Here is a 23,317-nt window from a genome sequence, read left to right as displayed (position 1 = left end):
TGCAAAAATTCATAGTAGCCAGAGCTAAATGTCTTTGTATGTAGTGTCACATGCAATTAAAGTACAGTTTGGTGGTATTTTGTGTCTGTTGCCTGTTTCAGAGATGTAAGAACTTATTCACTATTAAGAATAAATATATTTTATGGATTTTTAGTTCAGCACATACGAATCAAGGACAGCTGTTGTCATCTGATGTTGAGTTCAGCTTTAATCACTCATTCAGAACTGAATTTTAATGACCCTCTTTCAAACACACATCCACTCTATATATGTATATATGTGTGTGTGAATGCACATGTATATGTACATGTGCTGCTGTGGCAGTGGTACTCAGCACTTGTTCATAATACTATTTTTCATTATCTGTCCCTGCATAATTCATTTCAGTTGACACAATATAGACTTACAGATTCAGAAATTGAAAGGGATAGGAAAAGAAAAGAACGCTTATTTTCAGTGAAGACATCTGTGTGGTTTTGTACAAAATTTTTATATGACTGAGTTGAAAAAGAACAAAGAGAACATCAAAGAGGTAAGCTATAGAATTTAATGGAATGTTATAACTTTGTTGTAGTTTTTTAATTTATCTTAGAGATTACATGAGGAAGTAATAGTCACACTATGTAATCTTGTGAGATAGTGTCAAAAAATAAAAAACACACATATAAGTTCTGTTAGTTTTAAAGTAATTTCTGTAGAACCCTGCTAATCTCCTCACCTCTGGCAAGTTCTGAGGGATTTTCTGTAGAGACTGCTCCACAGTATGTTCACAGGAAGGCTGAACGCATGGATACAGATGGATAAGACACATCCCTTATTCAGTGAATTACTGGTAGCTATCATTTACTGCCTTACTACAGCAGTGACAAAATAGTAACAGAGAGCAGAACTCCCATATCAGGTAACATACACACACCAGCTGTCCCTTTAACCCACTGCTCTCCTCCTTTCTCACAAAACCTTTTTCCCCCATCTTTAAATATTATGTTTTCCCCTTGTGAATTATAGTTTGTTTACAATGTCACATCTTAAATACCCAGTGAATTATGGAAAATTCTGTTATTATAATAGAAATAAAAAACTCACTTCACACTGATAAAAGATACACAAGTTTGCCTCTCATGTTAATTAGTATTTGTGCAACTTTAAGAAATGTCTTTGCATCATATACACAGGTGCCATATGATGCAAGGAGTTATTATGGACACAACATTGAATGGCAAAATCAGGCTTTGTAATAGCTTTATCTTAATCACCTTCAATTTTCCCATATGTTCCAAGTATTTTACAGCATGCAGTGAACATGAAGCATAACATCTGTGGATTGAAGGATGATAAGCTTCACTTGCACAACTTTTCAATCATTTCCATCCTGTTTTAGTAATAAAACTCTTTCATTCCTATCATTACTTGTATAGAAAAAAGTAAAGTAAGACACAAAGTATGTATGTACTTTTTCTACATATCTTCAGAAGATAATGCGAGGCAAATATCTCCCAGTGGAGACTTTACTACTTAAGACTCTGCATAAATAATGGTAATCCCATAAAAGGTCCATCACTGATGCCACACTGTGTTTTATGGAAGAAAGCTACTGTAGAAAATGGTTAGTTTGAGAGGGGACTCAAGGTAGCACAGAACCTGTTACTTGTCATTTGAGCATGGCCACTACTCTGTTGCATTCAGACTGCTATCAAATGATGCTTCCTTCAGTGAACATAAATTTCATCATATGAAAGAGCTTTTATTTCATTCTTTGTATTATAAAATTTTCTTGAAAGAAAAATGTACAAGATATAGTGCTGTTCATAAAGAACATAAACCTTGTAACAATTCAGATTATAATTTTCATAAAATTTTATCATTCAAGCTTAGTGACCAGCTAACAGCATTAACAAAAAATTCTTAAACCTTCATGCTCTCAGGTTTAGGAAAGAGTAACAAACAATGGTGACAAAGTGTCAATGTGTAAGAGTAGACCATGTAAGTATATAGGTTATATATAAGACTGACAACAGCATGAAAAAACACCAACACAACTGTAAATAATCAGATATACATTTAAACTGGGATCATGTCTAACATAACTTCCTCTTTGTTGTTCAGCCACCTAAATTTTTATTTTGTTATTTGGACAGCCGGGAAGGTTTCCTTCTTCCCATGTAGCTAAGTAAAGTACGTTCTTAACAGTTTATATATAATGGTTTGAAAAATCCTGCTCAGTTCCAGCTGCAAGTTAATCATCTCATGACTTCAGAGAAGGAAGGCACCAGTGTGGACTGCAAATGGGCAAATATAGAAAGAGAGGAGTTTTTAGGAGATGATTCCTCTTACATGAAGAAGCATGTGGTGGTAGAAGCAAAGTTTTACTGAGGAGTGCTTACTGGAAAATTAAAGAATTATTTAACCTTCTGAAAAAATAAAGACAGATAACATAAAAACTGTCAATATGAGAAATAAAAGAAGAATGGAAAAGCGTACATTGAGGATCCCTAAGTTGCCGTAAGATTTGTCTAGTGGAATTCAGGATACAGAAAATGAAAGGAAATTGTTGATTATAACACTGGGGGAAGAATAAAAATAGATTTATAGGTATGAAAGAGAAGAGGGGAAACATGGCACAGAATAACACAAGTAGACATGAAAGAAGACTGAAAAGAGAGTACTGAAAAGTCATGGTCACTCATGAAAAGCCAACATAAAGCCAGTAAGCATGTTGGAAACAGCAGTGACTGGTCAAAAATAGTTTGAATGGTCATCTCCTAGACTGATCAGAGTTTTAATGAAGAGAAACTGAATGGATGTTTTGGCAAGAAATGCGATGACTAGCTTTAACATGTTTTTTCAGATTCTTTTTTTTCTGAAGTGATTGCTGTCTTCCTTCATACTTAAAAAATTAAAATGTGTTACTCTACTGTTGAAATTGTACTTCCACTCCCCTTTACCTCTAGTCTTCTCAAAATTTGTTGCCAGTGCAGCTTTTCCCTCTCAAGAAAATGTTCTGTGCTTCTCTTGGCTTGCTAATAGTCAAACATAACATCTGGCATTAGATTTTGACATGGGTGTGGACTCATTAGTTTATAGAGCCATATAAAAAAATTTCATTGTCCTGTAGTTAGTTACTATTTAGGACATGGATTTTATAGGCAACAGAGGATTTTTTATGACAACAGAGTTGAACATGCTGCAATGAAACTGCCATCCCAAGTTCCAGAAACTGGAAAGCATATTCTTGATGCTCAGTGCAAGGCTGTGGCCAGCCCTAATCATTGTAGCACCAGTACAAAGAAGGTGTTGTTATGATGAGACACAGATGAAGTTCTTTTTGCCTATCTCCCAGATCCTGTAACTCCTTAGAAATCGAGATGTCCCCAGATGTGTCCCCGAAAGGTCTATTACTATTTTAATCAGTTTTGTGTCTAAAATACTGCTGCGTATAAAATTTGTTCTGCTTCTGAATTTAATGTATTACTGGATTGAATTAAATATTTTTCAATAATTAGGAAGCATGAATACCAGTCTAGGTATTCAGCTGCTGATAAACCTGAAAATGAATTCTGACTTGGAAAACAGATTGACTTCTTTTTCGTTCATTTAAAAAAAAAAGAAAGAAAACACGGGCTAAAAAGGTTACCTGAGGCAGGTCTCATTTGCAAAAATAGCAGCAATATAAACATAAATATATTAAATATATTACATAAAAGCCAAAGCAATTTATATCTGTACAACGAAGTGCATAAAGAAGTAGTTCATACACAGCTATATAGCTATTAAACTAGCCTATTAATCTATAAAGCAAACTTTGTGATCAGTTAGCAATTTTTCAGTCTTGAATAAGACATTTTATGGGAGTCTAATTAGATCTGTGTTTCAGCTCTGGGAATACCACTGTGTGCACTTTTTCTACAGCTTTATAGGCCATAACAAGTTGTTCCCAAGACACTTAATAGACGAGTCACATTTTCATTACTCACTGGAGCCTTGAGTACATTTAGGACACGTCCTGCAGAGCTGTTCATTTTAGTGGTTCAAGGACACCTAGTGCTGTGGAACAAATGCTTTATTTACAAATATAGATTTAATGAGTTTCTGAAGCACAGTAAGATATCCTTTGATCCTGAAAGATCTGATACATACTAGTGTGGCACAAACAGAGAAGACAATTCAAATTAAAGCATGTCATAGCTATCAAAAGCATCGCAATGGTGTAGTAGCGAAGTAATAGTTCTTTGATAAGCAATCCCCTGGGACTGAAATGCCATTTTAATATCTTCCATAGAAAATCATGGATAAATGACAGTGGGTAAGTGTCCAAGTCACTGATACATTAGCTCAAAGCAGACAATTCTCTTTAATAATGGTGTTCTAGTGTTGCACAAAATTGAGCTTTAAGGCGTTTGGCTCTCTAACTGTATTTTTCAGAATTGCCTACAAAGTTGATTTATACTCATTCTGGCATTGCTCGGATGTTATACTAAAGTTTTACAGCAGTTCTGTAGCCCTGTTTGTGCCCAGTATATCTGTGTGGTGGATGATGTAGCTGTGATCAACCATGTCAGTGCCAAAGGGTGGTGGCACAAGAACGGATGATGTCCTGCACCACTGAGTGGCAGTCCAGTTCTGCATGCTTATGTCTGCATTGCAAATCCAGGACCATTCCTCAGTCCCTCACCGGGGTGTCGTCCATGGGAGTAATCCATCAACATTTCAATAACACATTGTTTACATGACAAGCAGCCAACTGACCCTTGAAAAATGGGCTACATTTAGGAAAGGTATTATAAAGAGACTCGTTGTGGTGGAATTTTAACCAAAAAATGCCATACATTCTCAGCTGCCTATTTAAAATTCAAAATACTTGAGAATTACAAGTACTTGAGAATATAATGAGGTTTTGTGTTCATTTGAAGCTGTACAATATTGCTGCTGTATCTATTTATTAAGTAATGCTGTTTGTCTTGCAGCAAGGGTATAGAGGCTTCACGGAAAAATCAGAACCTATGCAAAACTACTTAAAAAACACTAGCACAGAGATGGCTCAGATTTAGGGCACAAGCCACCTACTTCAGATAACTTGCAGGAAGTAGAAGGAAATGTCAAGGAAGTCACAGTCATCCACTGTCCTGTTAAAGATAATTTCTGATTCCAACTGTAATGAAAGCTAGTTACTTGCTGACTCTCGTGGCAGTAGCCTAATAACTCATTTGTACAGTCCTTCATATTGCAGAAATGTGAGACTGATTATAATGTGAAGGAAAAATATGGTAGTAACCCTGGTCTCACTCATCATTCTGTGGAGAAAAACAGTTTGAGCTTAGATACCTAACTATCTTCCACACATAAGTTCAAAGCAATTAAAACCTGCCATTTCACTGTTTAAGATACTCCATAAAGGAAAAGATGAATTGACAGGCATCCTTCTCATAAAGATTTTACATGCCTTTTATAAGTTTTTTGCTTAGATAAGCATCTTGGCAGGAGTATACCTTTTCTCCTACAGAGATCCAGTTATCACACATCAGAGTTAAAAAGCCATGGTAAAATCTGTGTCTTGTGATATGGAAAAGAGCTTCATTAGAATTAGAACAAAATTGTAGACAGACAACTTACTTTTCTTTCCTTCTATGAAGGACTTCAGTCTAAAGCATTTTCGCTTCATACTTCCTGCCAAACTTTGTAATAATAACAAAGTAATAGATAGTTCTTCATAAGAGATGTCTTCTTGTTTTCTTTTTCAAACCTCAACATCCCTCCATCATTCTCCAGATTTTTATTCTCCTTTGTCTTACCTATTCTTAATGTCTTTTAATCTCTACTTATTTCTACTTTAATCTCTACTTATTTATGTCATTTTTGTGTCCTGCTTTCACTGGCATCTCACTCAAGCCTCCAATTACAGTTTCAGCAGCAATTTTCATAGGAACTGTGAGCCAGCCAGGGGGACTTTTAGATCCAAGGAGAAAAGCACACCATTTGTGTTAAGGCATCTCAGGCATTGTCGCTCCAGGTTTGTCATCAGAAGACTTTGGTGCAAGTGATTGTCATGGTTTCAGCCAGGACAGGGTTAAGTTTTTGCGATAGCCGGGAAGGTGCGTGGCCAGACCCTACTGTTATTCCATACCACCCCCTGTCATTGCCGGGGTGGGGGAAAGGGACTCTGACTTCCCAGAAGGGCATTCCTTCTGGTGGAGAAAATATGGCCGATGGGTGCAACTGTCCAGTACTCATTTACTGTCAGGGGTTTCTCTGTGTTTTTGTTTCTTTGTCTTATACTTTCTGTTACTGATATTGTTGCTGCTACTGTTCATTTTCTTATCTCATTGCCGTTTCCAGTAAATTGTTCTTATCTCAGCCTGTGATCTTTGGCTTTTGGACCTGCCTTTGGAGGGAGGGAGAGGAGCAGTGTGTGGTCTTTTTAGGAGGAGTACTGAACTGGAGAATAACTTTCCTAAACCATGCAAGTGATCCAGAAACAGCCTCACCTCAGACATTTTTTAAAATGTATCCTGACTAACAATCTCAATGCAGAGAAGAATCTGGACAAGATACTAAAACTAAAAAGGAAAAACATATAGCAGTAGAGGATATTTAGAAGAGGAGAAGAAAAAAAGTGGAGATTAAAAGAAGGACAAGAAGAAAAAGGAAGAAGGAGAAACAAATGCAAAGAAGGGGAGACTTACCCCTTCCTTGTAAGGCTGCAAAGAAACTGATGATTACTTAAGTAACACCAGATTTGATTTCATCACAACTAGTAAGTTCTCTGCTACTTCTTAATCAGACTTGAGTTCTGAATCCTGTTAGCTCTGAATTCCAGCGTAGTTAGATGGAACAACAAGGTGTAAAAGGTGTACCGAAGACCAGCTATGTGCAGAGCAGCATATTCACTTTAGCTGGCAAGAGACTCTGCTATAAAAACCTATTTCATATGCACCTTCCCAAAGAAAAACTGCCCTAAGAGATAATTCATCAAACACTGAAAAATAAGTAAGTGTCAGAGTTAAAGATGTTTGTGAATCTTTATTCCCTTATTAAATTATGACACCAGCTTTATACAACCATACACATTTTTCTCGTTGACCCCTGCTTCATTATGTGCAAAGAATGAGCTTTTTAGTATATTCCTATAGTATATTGCTTTAGTTTCATTCAGCATGAGGTCTATATACTTTCCACTATTACGTGTTTAGCTGTTAGGACAGCTATACATTTCCTGCTGACCTGTTCTGTGACTTTCATAGCACACATTTCACAAGCATTCCTCCACGTTTCTCTGAAAGAACAGAGTTTCATCATCTCTTCCCCTATAGCTGGGAAATTCAAGCTTCACAACACAAGTATCTGAGAATTCAAGCTAATCCACCTGAGTAGTTCACAATGAGTTACATTTCCTATTTTTAAAGGGCAGTTCCCAGTAGCTTCAGATATAGTTGTGAATGTTTAAGCATTTCTCTGAACCAGCCTGTGAGATCTCAAGCCGGACAATGAAAAGAGAGAACAAAATAACCACCTGGTGAAAAATGTGATTAAAGAAATTTGCCACACAGGAACTTTGCAGTGGAGACTGACTACAGTTCTCCAAAGCGGCTACTGTCAAGTGATGGGATCTCCTTTGTATTTCCCTACAGTACCAGGGCTCTATGATAAGAAGTGTCAGCAACCTTGATAACTAGCAGTGCTGTTGACACATCACAGATAATAAAATGTGCTCTTTGCTCACATAAAATCCTCTGTTGTGCCCGAAAAGGAAGTGTGGACTATAATCCACAGGACTCTGAAGATCTCTGGCAAGGAACTGAAATTTAGGAGACTTCAGAGGTGGGCCTGTGCAAACCTCATGCAGTTCAACAAGGCCAAGTGCAAGGTCCTGCACGTTGGTTGGGGAAATCACAAGCATAAATAGAGGCTGGGAAGAGAATGAATTGAGAGCAGCCCTGAAAAGAAGGACTTTGGGGTGCTGATGGACAAGAAGCTCAACATGACCTGGTACGCTCACAGCCCAGAAAGCCAAATGTATCCTGGGCTGCATCAGCAGTGTGGGCAGCAAGGCTGAGGAAGGGGATTCTGCCCCTCTGCTCTGCTCTGGTGAGACCCCATCCATAGTATCACATGCAGATCTGGGGTCCCCACCATAAGGACACTTGTTTGCCTTGTCACTGCTAAGTTCTCCAGTTAAGTAAGAAGGAGGATATTGCTCCCCAGTCAAAGTGTGACCCAGAGGTGATTCTCGAGGGATACCAATGGCCAGGACAGGAGAAAGAAAGGAAATAGGCAGAAACATAGGTTTAGAGAGTAACCTAGGTTTGCAGGGACCAGCTGTGAGGTCATGTTGCTCAGGGTTTTATTCATCTAGATCCCAGAAAAAAACCTGCTGAGGTGTTATTTCAATTCAGAGAGCCCAGGAAAGTTGCTGAGCTAGAAAGCAGGGAAGACCATTTGCAAGAGCCCATTAAGCCAATGTTCTCAAGACTATGATTTTAATTGCTTACTCTTGTTAATCTTCTGTATTTTATTTATTTCAAGTGCTGCCTTATTCCAGACTGTTGGTTACATGTTCAAGTAAAACCAAGCTCTAGAGACAGGAAGAAGTTGGTGCCTTTTGATGTCCTTATTTCAAAAGAAAGAAGGGAACTTTTACCTCATGGTAGCAATGCTGGGTCCTGTTACAAACATGCATTTACAAGACAGGTAATTCCTGAGCCAACTAGAACACCTTCAGTTTAAAAGACGTTTGTGTATCTGATAATTTTGCTCCTAAACAAACCTCCATCCTGCCCTTGATATTAAACGTGTCATTAGAGGGGGATATTCATTGGGCATACAGTCATAACCAGTGCTGATGACCAGACAAGAACCAAGTTTAAAAACAAGGTAAACCGGGCCCTGGAAAAGTTAAGAAAGGTACCAAGCAAAGAGCAGAAGAAGGGAAGCATACAGAGAAGTGTTCTAGAGAAAACAGCTAAAGGAACAAAGGAAAGGAAATTAAGTAAGTCTGAGTCTAGGCTAAGGAGCAAAGCTGAGAAAGAGCTAAGCTAAGCACATAGGACCAAAGTACACAGTATCATTATAATCAAGTAAAGGACTGAGAAAGCAAGACCAAGTGATGAGATGCCTACCTGAGACACTGACAAGCCACCAGCTAGCTTCAGAAATCCATCCTGAGCTCAGTGTTGGCACAGTCAGTCACACCAATTACTCACTGCAGACAGAGGGCAGTTTAGAACTTGCCTGCCCAGGCTATACCTGGCGGGGGCTTGGAATTTAAAAGCTATATGTAAAAAGGAATGACTTAAGCATCCTTGAAACTTTGCAAATATAATGAAAATTAAAGTGTTCACAGAATTTTCAGACATCTAACAGACAATGTGTCTGGAAAAAAATTATTAACTCATTAAGAACTGCCATGGTGTTACCAAACATATTTCTAGCTTATACTAAAATCTTGGAAATAAATTTGTCCATGAACAATTCGCTCATTGGAGTAGACCAAGTTGAGTAGATATATCACAGAATGTGCATCACATTCACATGTGCATGGTCCTCCATTCAATGCTCATCTGAGTAATTTTAAATGTTATGGTGGCATATAAAAGGTCATTACTTTAACTCGTTGCTTTTTCAGTGATGAAGTTTCCTGCCAAATATTAACAGGTAATTATCAGCTATAAATTTACATGTATGCCTAATGCTATCCCACTTGATCACATAGTTTAAATTAAAGACACTTTCAGCTATGTGCTGGATGGGTGTCTTTAATACCCACTTCTCTTTTATTCAGTTTTCCTCATGAGGAAGGGCTTACAAGACCATACTGTTGTATTCATGCACACTTAGTATCTGCCAATCCACACTCTTCTAGTAGCTTTTGAACTTGTCGGCCAATTTCAAGCACATTTGACAAAGAGGAGCTAACTTACAGATACTGAGTTTCCATACATCGAATTAAAATAGGCAGATAAGCAGAGGAAAAAGAGATTATTGGACCTAATTGAATTTCCATTCCCCTCCTCTGTCATTGATGGAAAGACTGTATCATTAACATTTTATTTAAATCTAGAGAATTCATATTAGAAAGCTATTGTGGATGCCCTGTGACAGAAAAGAAAGCTTCTCAGACTGTAGTTTATTAGGCATCAGAGAATCCAAGCAAAAAATACCAGTCAACAAGGCTTTCCATGTTCATAAGTCTCTGTGCTTTAAATAAGCATTACTTGCTAACAGCAAACACTTATTTCAAGAAGTTGTAAGGAGCTTCACCATTACACTTCTGTTTGTAAAAAATGCTCTCTTGTCTTGCTTTAAATAAACAGGTTACTTTTTAGAATGTATGGGAACTGCCTCTGTATTTCTTTCCCGGTGTTGACGTCAAGGAAATTTCACAAAGCTTGACGGCCTGGTAGAAAGCAGTATTCCAAAGAGACCTTGCTCTTGCCCCTATAGTGTTTAGCAGACATTCATAAATAGGACCTGTTTTCCTTCGGTTTTGAGCAAAATCTCTTTTGGACAGCTAATGATTTAGCTAACAACAGAATGACAGAAAAATTGTTGAACCAACTAGGGGACCCTCTTTATATTTGTGACGAAGTTGTTGCAACAGAATTTTTAAAAATTAGTCTGAGAGTGTTTTATGACCAAAGACCTCAAAGAATGAAGACTCAGAGACACAAAATCTTGAAGTTTTAGCATTTAATTTTTAGCAGAATTTTTAACATGTAAGATGTCTAAGAGACTGTTTTTCTTTTTCCTTAATTTCCTTATCACACTTTAGGAATAGTTTCACATTAAGCCAAAAATATATGAAACAAGTAAGAGAAATTCTTGTATGCTATTTTAGGCATGTTTAAAGAAAAATCACTTAGTGTAAGATAAATAAATATTTTTGTAGTGCATATTTTATAAAATTTTGCTCATGCAATTGCTGTCTTCCCAGGAACAATCAATAACACAAACACAACCTCAGTTATTTTTATGTTGGTTTAGATCAGATTGGATTGTTCTCAGCCAAGGCTGGAGCTTTGTTGTAAACTGACACTGTTTTTGTAAAGTGGCATAGGTTCACTGAAAATACCATACCTGTTCAAGATCTAACTGACTGTGTTCATGTGAAGTCTTTAGTAACAAAAAGAATGAATGGTATGTAAACAGCAGAATGAATGTACAATGTCACCTTTTAACTGTATCTGTTGCAGCTCAATTTGCCGTATTTAGGTATGGAATTATGAACATTCACTGAAGATTTTAAATGTGGATACTACACTTCCCAGAGAGGCTCTTGATTTCACAGAGGATCAAAATAGCAGTTAAAACTTAGCAAATTTCAAGGAAGAAAAATCTTCACACACATTTCTGTAATATTCTAAACTATTTTTATCTTTACTACCATTTTCACTTCTATAAATTTGTCATAAAATCCTTGTTGCATGGGATTTTATGTCCTTCCATGTCCATTTTACTTTCTTTTTAAGGAGGAGCAAATACACCTGAAGAGTCTGTCTGCTCCAGTTCACTACTAATGGCATGAAACAGTGAAATTAAAACTGAATTAGGATTCCACCAGCAACTTCAATGATAAGCATTTGAATATCTGGACTTTGTGTGGTTTTTTCCAAGTCATTGTTTCTTCAAGAAACAGATTTTTCTTTGGCCTTACAAGAGCTAGATTTTATCCATTACATCCTTTTTCCTATTTCTCAGCTTTCACTAGCAGTTGTTAAAACAATCTTTATTTAACATGAACTCAAGAGTATTTTCCTGTTCTGGTTACAAAATATTTTTCAGTATATTTTCTTCTAATTTTTGTGATGGTGGCACTGCAACACCTTTATATGTATTAATGGAAAATTTGCTGCTAATCTGCATGTAACTCTTGTATTTTAAACTGTAATTCTTAATTTTGAAATATGCCTATATATACACACATTGTAACAATACTGACATCAGTAACAAATAAAGAGAGAAGGTTTAGATTGGATATTAGCAAAAAAATTCATTACTATGAAGGCAGTGAGGCACTGGAATAGGTTGCCAGAGAAGCTGTGGATATCCCATCCCTGGAGGTGTTCAAGGCCAGGCTGGATGGAGCTCTGAGCAACCTGGTAGAAGGTGTTTGCTGCCCATGGCAGGGGGGTTGGAACTAGATCAGCTGCAAGGTCCCTTTCAACCCAACCCATCCTGTGATTCTATACAATTTCTACCCTGATCACCAGATGCACACACACTAATGCATTTCAGAGGAAGGATGACTTTTTCCAGCTCAGTTGTGGCATCTGTAAGTACCATGCACATTACGGGGCAAATCAACGGCCATTTTTCCTAAGTAATAATTGCAGATTTTGACCGTTGCTGGAATAATATATCTCCAATACGGTTGCTTTTCTAAATTTGCTGTTTAGCAGTGGGACTGGCTGCTGGGTTGTTAATGACGAGATTCAGGTTTGATGTTGGCAAAGTTTAATTTCCGGTGCAAAGACCCTGAGACTTTGTGAGACGCCTCTGAAAGGTTGCGATGGTGTTTCGTGTGGCATTTGCCGCCCTGGGCCAGCATGCCACAAGAGAGGGGGTTTCGTGACATTCAACTCCATTGCTTAACATCTCTCCTGAAGGAAAAAAGGCCACCAGCCCCGACGGCCCGCCACAACGAGGGTACCGGGCAGAAGGCTGTGTGCCAGCGGCACGGCCCTGCCGGGGCAGAGCCCTGCCCGGGAACCAGCGGCACGGCCCTGCCGGGGGTAGAGCCCTGCCCGGGAACCAGCGGCACGGCCCTGCCGGGGGTAGAGCCCTGCCCGGGAACCAGCGGCACGGCCCTGCCCGGGTACAGCCCTGCCCGGGAACCAGCGGCACGGCCCTGCCGGAGGTTGCCCGCTCCGGGATCGCGCTGGCGGCGGCGCTAGGACCGGGCGGGCAGCGGCGCATGCGCGGGGTGCGGGGCCGCGGGCCGGCGGAGCGCTGCGGGCGGGGCGGAGGGGCCGGGGCAGGCGCGGGGCCGGGCCGGACCTTCCCCCGGACCGGACCTTCCCCCGCGCCCGCCGCAGGGCATGGGCGCCGCGGCTCCGTGCTGCGCTGCCGCGCCCGGGCCCCATGAGTCCTTGCCGGAGCAAGTGAGTGCGGGAGGTGCCCGGGCGGTAAGTGGCAGCTGTCCCCCGGTCGCCCTCCCTCCCCAAGGCAGCGCGTCCATCCTGGTCTGGGAGGGACCCGGCGCCCCCGGGCCGTGCCTCCGTTGCCCTCGGCTCAGCTCCGCTGTGCCTCTGGGGTAGCCCGCGGCTTCTCCTTGCCCGGGGATTTGTTATTTTTATGAGAACAGCTGGCCCATCGCTGTCTCCGGGCGGGGCGGGAGGGGAAGGGAGGCTGCCGAGGGTCTCCGCGGGGCGCGCCCGGTCCGGGGTCGGCGCGGCTCCACCGCCTCCACCTGCAGGTTGGTCCCTCTACAAGGCGGACTCGCCCATCCCTCTTCCCCTGCAGGGCGCCGGCGGCCCGGCCTCGGGAGGGAGGATGTGGTGAGAGGATGGGGCTGTGTCCCGCGGGGGCTCGCCATGGCCAGGGAGGACTCGGTGAAGTGCCTGCGCTGCCTGCTCTACGCCCTCAACCTGCTCTTCTGGGTGAGTGCAGCGGCGCGGGCAGGTGCCGTCCCGGAGGCGCAGGGCGGGCACGGCCGCGGGCTGCCCGCACGGTGCCGGGGGGCAGGAGGTACCGCCCTGGTGCCCTTGGCCCCGTGCCAGACAGCTCCCGCAAGGGAGTACTGTTTACTGGGGGGAAAAAAATGCCTCTGGAAACCAGTGGGAAGTGAAATTGAATTAGGGTTACACGTGGGAATTTGTGTACTTGTTATATGTAGAGAGGGGAATATTCACGGGCGGGTTCTTGACTGGGTGAGTTTCAGAGCATCCTGTGACCCAAGATGAACTCCAGTCTCTCTCAGGTATTTGAGTAGTCTGCCCAGAGTTTTTTGTGCGTTCGGTGGCCAGATCCTAACTGGCAGGCAAGGGCCCTTTTGTTTTGAGGATTTCAGTAAAAGCTGTGTTTATAGCAGCAGGGTTTCTCACTCTCAGCACAAGTGGGTGTGATGAACTCTTGTTGCTTAAACTTTCGGAGCTCTGGAGAAACAGCAGGATAGATATTTTCAGAGTCCTGACTCACTTACAACAAATGAAATCTCTTTGACGTGAATAGATGAGATTTGTGCATGACAAGGGTAAGACAACAAAAGGGATGATGTCCCATACCTGTTCATAAGGGCTGGCTCCTGAGGTCTGTAGACTTGACTGATGCAGGGATAATACATGGGCTGGGACCAAACCTAGTTTATATCTGTTTTTTTTTTTTCCACCTGTATTCAGCTCTGGATGGACAGGAAGGACATTGACCTGTTGGAGTGGGTCCTGAGGAGGGCCACCAAGATGTTTAGAAGGGTGGAGCACTCATCCTGGGAGGAAAGGCAGAGAGGATTGGGATTTTTCAGCCTGGAAGAGAGAAGGCTTTGAGGTTGCCTAATTGTGGCCTTCCAGGGCCTGAAGGGAGTCTACAAGGAAGGTGAAGAGGGACTATTTACTGGAGCATGTAGTGACAGGACAAGGGGGGATGGCTTCAAACTGGAAGAGAGTAGGTTTACATTACATATTACAAAGGAAGAAATTCTTTAGTGTGATAGTAGTGAGTCACTGGGACAGGTTGCCCAGAGAAATTTTGTCTGGCCATCCCTGGAAGTGTTCAAGCTTTGAGCAACCCACCTGTTCTAGTGAAAGGTGTCCCTGTAAAGCAGGGGGTTTGGAATTGAGATAAAGTTCCATGATTACAGAAAACTAAGTGAAAATCAGAATATGAATGAGAGAGAAAACTCTTCAACATCATTTGGAACATAATGGTACTTTTTGTGTAATGAAAGTGATCTGAAAATCTGTTGAAAGTATGTAACTTTGTATATTGTATTTAGTAGAGATGAAAAATAAATTATTTCCTTAGTCTGTGTAGGAATAAAATCTTTTAATAGAAGATGAGGAAAACTTTCTGAAGAAAAAAAATGTAATTGTTTCTAGCATTATCATGATTTTTGCTGGACTCTGTACAAAATATAAACTCCTGTGTTTTCTTTTAAGATGAAGGTTGCCTGGCCTCAGCTGCCCTGAGTTCAGCTTCGGATTTTTATACACGTACTATGAGAGTTGTTCACTTGTATTCACGTGAACATTGACATGGTTGAAAATATTATGTCCTGCTGTTTGCCTGTTGGCTGTTTTCCTCTGGTTTCCATAATTCCTGCTTTGAGCTGTCCTCAACAGTTCCTACTTGCACCTTAACTCACTGCTTTGTCCCCCTTGCTCTCCGTTCTTGTTGCCTACTATGTCACAATCAGATTTATTATTCAGGAACAGCTCTTTGTAGTTCAAGTGGACATTTAGGTGGTACCCACATTGCACGTGAGGCTATGCCTTCATGCCGTGTCAGTTACATGTCATGTGGCAATGGGAGGCTTGTTGCTGGAGCTGAGTGCTTCGTTTTTCAGTCCTGAAATGCTTTCTTTGTGTAGGAAGGCCTGCCCTTCTCTTTGGAGGGGGCTGGTGTGTGATGCTGCAGTACCTCTCTAGGGAGATCAAGGTCTCACCTAGGAGATTTAAATGTGTCTGGCCACTTCGCTCAAATTTTAAGTTCCTTTCCATGTCAGATTGCTCCTTCTCACTTTTCATTGTTTCGTTCACATGTTTCTTTTGTGGACCTCAGGCATGGAGCTGTGCAGCGTCTTTGAGCTTGTCAGGGGAACAGCACTAACTGCATCTATCAAGTGGTCCTGTTGTTGGCTTTGTCCCTTTTTAAGTTATGTCTAGATTTGGTTTAAAGCATTAATTGCTAGAAACAATTTCCCATTCTTTTGATTTTGTTGCCCTTTTAATAACAATGTCCCCCTTACTAAGCAAATGCGATTTTTTTTTCCTTAGTCATAATAGGATAGAAGATCTTTTGAGTCTGTTATGGTATAACAAGTGATGGTAAATAAAATGGCAAGTTCTTAATCTTGTCTCCAAAGTACAAAAGTTGTCTTTAATTTATCTTTCTAGCTGTGGCCTGGACACTGGAAAATACACCCAAACAGTTAAGTGAAATCTGTATGGTGCTGAATCATGTCAAGATGTTATTAATATAATAATAAATAATAAAAATATTAAAAGTAAATAATAAATAATACATGCTAGCATAGCAGATGACTTGCACCACGGATATTGCAAAGAATTAAAGCTGTTTTCCATAATGTGTATAAAATTACAGGTGTTGGAACTCAAATGAAAAATTGGCCAGTCCATTTAGAGTCCTTGGGATTTTGCAAAGCAGATGAATGCATTGTTTTGGCTGAAACCAAATAAACAAATAAGCAAGAAAACCCTTGAGTCTTCCAGAACTGTGTGTTAAGGAGGGGTATGTGTGGTGGGTGGGTAGTTAAATGTATAGCAGTTACATCAGACTTCTTTGGACGAATGAACATGAACCTCTTTCCACTCCCTATCTGGTTCTGTTCAGATGTGTATTTAACAGCTAAATATAAATCTTCTGTCAGCTGCTTGTTGTAGTGAAATCTCCCATGTCTTTTCCTCTGTCAGAGCTTGACTTTTCTTCTGTTCGTATTAGTGGAAGTTTTGCTGCTGCCATTTCTGAGTGTCATAGCATGACCTACAGTGTACAGTTCTCCTGTGGAAAGTTCCCCTAGCAGCAGGTGCTTCTCCACTGGAATGGGCATGGCATTTGTGGTTTTCACTTGCTGTTGCCCGTCCTTCCATCTGCAAAGCTTTAGTTTGCTGGTTGCAAATAAATACCAACCTAGGTTATGGGCTGAATGTCAGGAAGTTTAGATTAGATTAGATTAGATGCAGCCATGTTCCTCCTGAGAACGGTGGGTTCTGTCCCGACAGGTAAACACAAGAGTGCTGCTGTGATTCCAAGGTCTGTATGGACCTCCTGATTTGCGACATAGACATGTAGTTCTCTCCAAGCTTGATCTTGAAGGGGTTTCTGCTTTCTCGTGCTTTCTTCCTTCCCAAGGGCCATTGTCTCCCAATTACTTCCAGCTTGTTGATAATGTGCCCAGTGGCTGTGTCAATTATCAGTGTTCAGCTGAAAACTGTGAAGATGTGCAAACGGCGTGTGTTGGCTTTTTAAAATCATGGTTTGATTACAGGTCCTGGCTGGAATAAGGAGATATTCTCTTCTTGTTTCACTGTGATGGTGTTCAGCAGTAGGTATAACCACACATTATGCAAAAAGGATTGCTTTCTTCAAGCTGAGAGCACGAAGCTTTTGAAGTCCTGAATAAAACTCTGCAAGAGTCAGTAGTCACTGTCTGGTAAGGTCTGACTGTCAAGCTCTTAGAAGAGAACATCTGAAGTAAGCTTCGAAGTGTGTTCAGTGTGCAGCCGTCCCAGTGTGTGTGACTTCAGCATTTGTCATTGCCAGCTTGGTGAGGATAGACTAGTGCATATGAAGCTCCTTAAGGTAACAGAACTGGCTAGTCTGATCATGAATACTGCTGAAAAACTGAAGGTGCAGATAGTGGTTGCAAAACACTGCTGTCTGCATTATTTGGTTGTTTTCAGTGCCTATGGAAGCAGAGAAGTGAGAGGTGAGAGAGCTTTTATCAGTCACTCTGCTGCTATCCTTGTAGGTTCTCCAGAGTATTAAGTGTACAGCTGTGTGCTCTGTTTGAAAATAAACTTTTTTTACTGGGCTCAGCTGATGAGCTGTGATGTACCTGTGTGTGCATGAGAGGGAGGCAAGCAGGAAGTGTTGTTCATAATACTTTGTCACTTTTGACCTAAAGTCTGTTTAGCTGTAAATAATCCATAAGCAGTCACCTGAAAGCCCAAGGCTCTGTTTTAGTGGTTCATCATTTTTTGTAATGGACCAGTAAATGTACTGCCTTTAGTGCTCCAGAAAAACACTGGTTTTGTGGAAGTGAGTGGATTGGTACTTCAGGAGCTGCAACTTGCAGAAAGCCTTTCTTCTTACAAGATGGACATAAATTTGTTTTCAGTGCTCTAACTGTTGTTGATTAAGTGACTGACGCTGGTGATAGACCTGATCTGGAAGCTTTTTCCATGGTCAATTGAATCATGCATCTGACTGCAAGATGTCTCTTTCATAGAGTGGAAGTTGCAAATTCAGGACTTCCTCAGTCTTCTAACTTTTTTGACAGTATTTTTTTTGACAGTGTCCTGTACAAGGATATCCTTCAGACTAAACCCTGCAGTTAACATTTGGTTTCATTCTTCTGCAATCCTCATACATACATGAATGGGCATCACTTTTTAGTGTAATTTGCAAGACTGAGGGATCCAACTTGATTCTGTGTTCTGTAACACTGCTATTTCCAGTATATTAAATTCTGGACAGCCAATAAAAGAGAAGACCTCCAAAAATGCATGATTTGGTGTTTTGTGGTCAAGACTTAGTGCTTAGCTAAGCAGCCTATCTTAGTGGTTCTTGAGGGAAGACGTATTCCTACTGATTACTATTTTTCTGTTCTCAGTGACAATACTGGTCTTTGTTATATCTAGATAGTTTGTGTGTCAGGTCTTGGAGAAACTTAGTTTTGAGCTTTGCAAATATATTTTATGCAGCTTATGAGACTGCAGGGTTTTTCCTTCTGGTGGGGCTTTACTGAATTGGCAAGCTCATGACACTGTCCCAGCTCAGTAGCATTCCTGGGTGTAACATGAGTATCTTCATTCATTTTGAGCACTTTATAACTTGTCCTCACAGAATCCCTCTTTGCCACACTTTGGGATGCTGCCATTGTTCTATATTTTGCTGTGGTCATTTTCCCAGTTAAACCACCTTTGCAAGCATTTATACTAGGCAGACCTTCAGTCACAGAACATTGTCAGCCTGTAATAATGGCACAGGCATAACACAGGAGATACCAGAGTGCAAGTATCCCATGTGGGTTGTGCTAGAACAGGAACCAGCAAATGGTGCTGAATACAGGGAAAATTCAGCCTCCTGGCTGCTTACAATTGTAGGGGATTAAGCAAAGCAATAGTTTTGAGACATACAAGGCTGTTCTACTTTCCTTTGCTGCTTAGCCATGTATGTTCTTTAAAAAAGTTATTAATAGTCGAAATAGATTAACTAGATAGTGATAGTAAATGCAACTAAAAGCAACACAGTAGTTTTATTAATTTTCTCAATTTTTTTAAAGAAAAGCAAAGTATAACTTGGAAGGAAGGGTGCAGGAAAAAGTCTGTATAGACTTTCTGTCTTGAGAAAACTGCCAAAATATTTTTTTTTTCTTCTGGTGAGCATGTGAGGCAGGAGCAGCTGCCGTTCTGTTGCTTGTAATTGAGGATGACTGTACTCTAGTGTTGCGGACAAATCAAGGTTGTAAGTTGCAGTTGACTGTGTCACAGGTGGTAAGGATCTCTTAACTGATGATTAATAGTGTCAGTGGATGTTTGAGCCAAGACAGCGATGTTGCCACTTTTCTTTCACCTTGTGAGCTTTTTTTGCCTAGAGATATGCTGTTTCTGTTGAGCAATGTTTAAGATTTCCTTCAACAGTACCATCTAATTTCACTTGTGCAGTTGCAGCCAATAAACACTTCTGGCAGGTAGTGGAAATTGTTTGCATCTATCTCGAGCTTGTGTTTGTGAGCAAAGTTAGAAAAAAAAATCACGTAAAATGAAAGTGGAGCAAATTTCCAATTAGTTTTCCATTTGAGTGCTTTGCACGCTTACATCTAGTTTTGCCTATGTGTACTACTTGAGAATTCAGAGCAAGTGAATATGAGCGTTGTGCTAGGAAGTAACTAAGGATGGTTGGAAACAGTGGTATTTTATTTCCTGTTTTCTCCAACTTCAAATGCATGTGTTGAATCTTGTAATTTTTTTTGCTTTATTTTTCAAGTCTGTTGTGACGTGAGAAAGAAATCAGTCTATCCTGCCTTCTGTGAAACCATATTCTGCACAGAGGTTGTTTCTGCTGTGTTTTGACTTCCACTCTTGTTGGTGGTATTTGTAGATACTTGGAATGAAAAGTTTGGGTCAATGTTTTAAGTTTAAATGGCAAATAATATCCATTGAAATGAACACTGCCTGGCCAGGTACCTGTAGCACTGTAAATTATTCTAGGCTAATATACTCTGATTTTAGAGACTGCACTTTAGACATGCGTAATTAAAACCTTATTTTCTTAGCATTCTTTGTATAAAGAAAATAACTGTGGCTTCTGTGGGAATATGCTGTCTTTTTAAAGGAATGCATTCAGTAGAGGAAGCTATAGGAGGAGTTTTAAAAGACCAGAAGTACTTCTAATTCTGGCATTGGAGAAATCTTTTACTTTTTGCTGTCTTTAGGCTGTATTATTTATACAACATTGTTACATTACCAGACTATGTCCTAACAAAGTAGAGTTTAGCCCTAAATCAACTTTGTCTACCTCTACATAACCTTTTATCCCAAGTATCTTTGTACGTGATGTGTCTCACCCTGAGTGGCATGTCAGCTATGGATTGCTGGATGAGTTTCTGGAAAACTGTCCTGAAAAACAGTGGTTGGATGTGGTGATGGAAAGGAAAAAAGCCAAACCCAAGATCCCACCCCAATGTTAGAAATTGCATTAATATGCTTTTTAGTTGGCATTCAGGAATAAGTGAACCACAGACATTTTTTGGGTAATACTCACAATTAACTTGTGGAACTTGTTGCATCAACCTTGATGAATCACGAACCTGTGCTGATAAGATTTGAGCCTGTAGCTCAAGGGGAAGGAAATCTTCGAAACTATGTGCTTATACTGGTAAACCACAATCTGCAGCAAACTGGAAAGGTCCATCTGACTTGTAGGTACTTGTACATTTTTCCTTCCTTTAAATTCACATCTCCTTTTGTAGAAGGTAGCTATCCAATTATTCGTGAATCTCCAATACCCTGTACCCAGTACAATTCTGTGCCCTGAAGCTTCTCTATCATCTTGAATCTGTGGTAGGCTCTAGACAAGGCTCATAGGAATAACAATTTTTAAAATATCTTGTAGCTATTTCACAAGGTATAGGGGACAGTTTAATTTTGTGCATTTTTATAGGAATATGTGATTTAAATAAAAATGCAGGTTCATTTTGATCATCTTTGTGTGCTCATGGGTATTCATGTGTAAAACAGGAAAGTTAGGTGATAAACCCACAAACGGCTAAGATGTAGTCCTGTGGATCATAGGAAATACATGCTCCTTTCTTTGTGTTGCTCTTCCAGTTAAATAAATATATATATATGGTGAATTTAAAAATAATTTGCCTGTATCTCTGAGATTGACTACTGTCCATGAATAAAAGCAAACTCTTAGAGAAACAAAATTAAGAGTATATTGTGTATATGTGAAGGCATATCATCTTGATGGTGATGTGTGGATTGTGATATGGATTGGGATGCTTGAGCTGGGATGCTTGAGCTGTGATCATTGCTCTGGATTACCTGCGATGAACAGCACATGCCTGCACTTCTGCAGAGCAAAAGACATCCTGACAGTGAGATGGTTACTTTTGAGGGAAAAGTGGCACAAGTCATGTCCTGACAAGAAGTGCAGTGCTTGAGTAGTCATAGAGAGGGTGGTTAAAGAAATGCATGGACTTCCTCATCCCTCTTTGCTTTTAATGTACCCTTGTGCTACACAGGCCAGAGGCTGATGCGGGTCTGACACAGTAGAACTGTACCTCAGCATTGTTTGCGTGGTTGGGCTCTTGCTGTGCTTTCTCTGGGCGCCTTGAACAGCCACCTGCTGGAAAACTTGCTCGTGTTCCCTGGGAGGGTGACCTCTCAGCAGCCTGTCAGTGCTCCAGCAGTTGCCTTATTGCAAAGTGTGCGAGTTCCAGCCCGTGCCAAATGTGGAGCAGGTTGCTAACTCACTGTTGCAGCTGTGCAAGCAAACCCAGATTGAAAGTGCAAATATGAACGTGCTTCAGCTGTTTACTGAGGTGGGAGTGGACCAAGGCATAACCTTGTAGGAAGCTTAGCGAAAACAAAATATTGGAATATCTATCGAATTAAAGGTCCTTTTTTAGGAAATGGGGGATTTCCCTTTTTTGTAGGCAATTCTTCTTTCTCAAAACATTTCAATGGTTTTGCTAGGTACTACAGAAACACAAGGCCTCTTGTCCCCCCTCCTCCACCCTTATGTCCCTCTGACCCAAAAAATGTAGCTGTCTGTTTATCCATGGACATGAGTTATCTGTGTTTGTTCAGTGATCTGAATGTTGAATCTAATAGTGAAAATCCTGTGAAAAGCATTGCAGCATACTCTGTTCACGACCTTGTAATGATGTATCCCCCTGCCCCCTTGGTAAGGGTAAATCATAGGTCAGATTACCCAAACCAATTTTAACAGGAAGATTTTCACAAGGTTTGGTTGGTGTGTTTGTTTGTTTGTGGTTTAGTTTGGTTTGTTTTTTTATTTTTAACTAAAATTAGAGGACATATTCTGATGAATGTTGTCATATGTTGGAAGTCATTTCCTTGGAGCCAGAAACCTTTTCATGCAAAGCAGGTTGCTCTGTAATGCTGCTAGTCAGCATTTCATTATGGATATCAAAGCATGGCCTGAAGTTGTTTACCCCATCTGTTAAAATAAAAACGATCATGTGTGATTTTTGGTATGGAAGATACTTTTAATCTTTCTCCAGTTTAATAGGTAAGAAAAACCCTTTCTCAAATTTGAGCACAGTAAAATGAACATGTTAGAATGTTTGAATGAAAAAAAAATGATGAGGGGGTGAACACAGGTGTGCAAATAGCAATATAAATTGGACTTGTTCCCTTAAAGACAGAAATCCATGTTCATTTATTAATTGAAAATGCAGATTTATTTTCCAGTTTAGGTATGGCCTCAAAGGCAGTGGGAGTAGAACTTTCCAAAAAACAGCTAAAAATATATACTTAATGAATTACAGATGATTTTATATTTTCATTTTGCTATCTAATTTATGTAAGAGTTCCAAAGGCAATTTAAACTATGCTTGGAAATGATTGCTCCTAATAGCTGAAGTCTGTTGTTGGATGGTGTAATTCAGTTGTCTGAGAAAACCTTAGTAGCTTTAGAAACTTTGTTAGAAATTCATTTGCAAATTTAATGTGTTATTGTGTGCATATTGCTCATATATAAAAATTGAATTTATTACCTTGGTTTAATCAGTGTGAAAATATATTTAAAATAGAGTATGACAGCAGGCATCGTTGTGGACTCGTCAGTGTCTTGTTGATGGCTATGCAACATACTGTGACAGTTCAGAATTAAACCCATAGTGACTTGTGCAGCCAGCTGCAACAAATGAACATGTTTTACTGCATACTATCAC

General features: G+C 40.3%; 1 protein-coding gene across 3 annotated transcripts in view; it reads left to right on the top strand.

The window, feature by feature from the left end:
- Positions 1–12,990: 12,990 nt before the first annotated feature.
- Positions 12,991–23,317, top strand: part of TSPAN12 (tetraspanin 12) — a 46,927-nt gene continuing 36,600 nt past the window's right edge. The window contains exons 1-2 of one of the 3 annotated variants that reach the window (XM_042018108.1): positions 12,991–13,118; positions 13,456–13,592. In XM_042018108.1, the coding sequence (XP_041874042.1) occupies positions 13,527–13,592 (66 nt within the window). In that variant the 5' untranslated portion in view covers positions 12,991–13,118; positions 13,456–13,526. The remainder of the gene's footprint in view (positions 13,119–13,455; positions 13,593–23,317) is intronic. The other 2 variants (XM_042018107.1, XM_042018106.1) reach the window with 2 other exon arrangements.

This window comes from Corvus kubaryi, unplaced genomic scaffold, assembly GCF_017639235.1.
Source record: "Corvus kubaryi isolate FWS band 111438036 unplaced genomic scaffold, C.kubaryi_AGA036_p1.0 137, whole genome shotgun sequence".
Lineage (NCBI taxonomy): Eukaryota > Metazoa > Chordata > Aves > Passeriformes > Corvidae > Corvus > Corvus kubaryi.
This window is presented reverse-complemented; position numbering and strand designations above follow the sequence as displayed.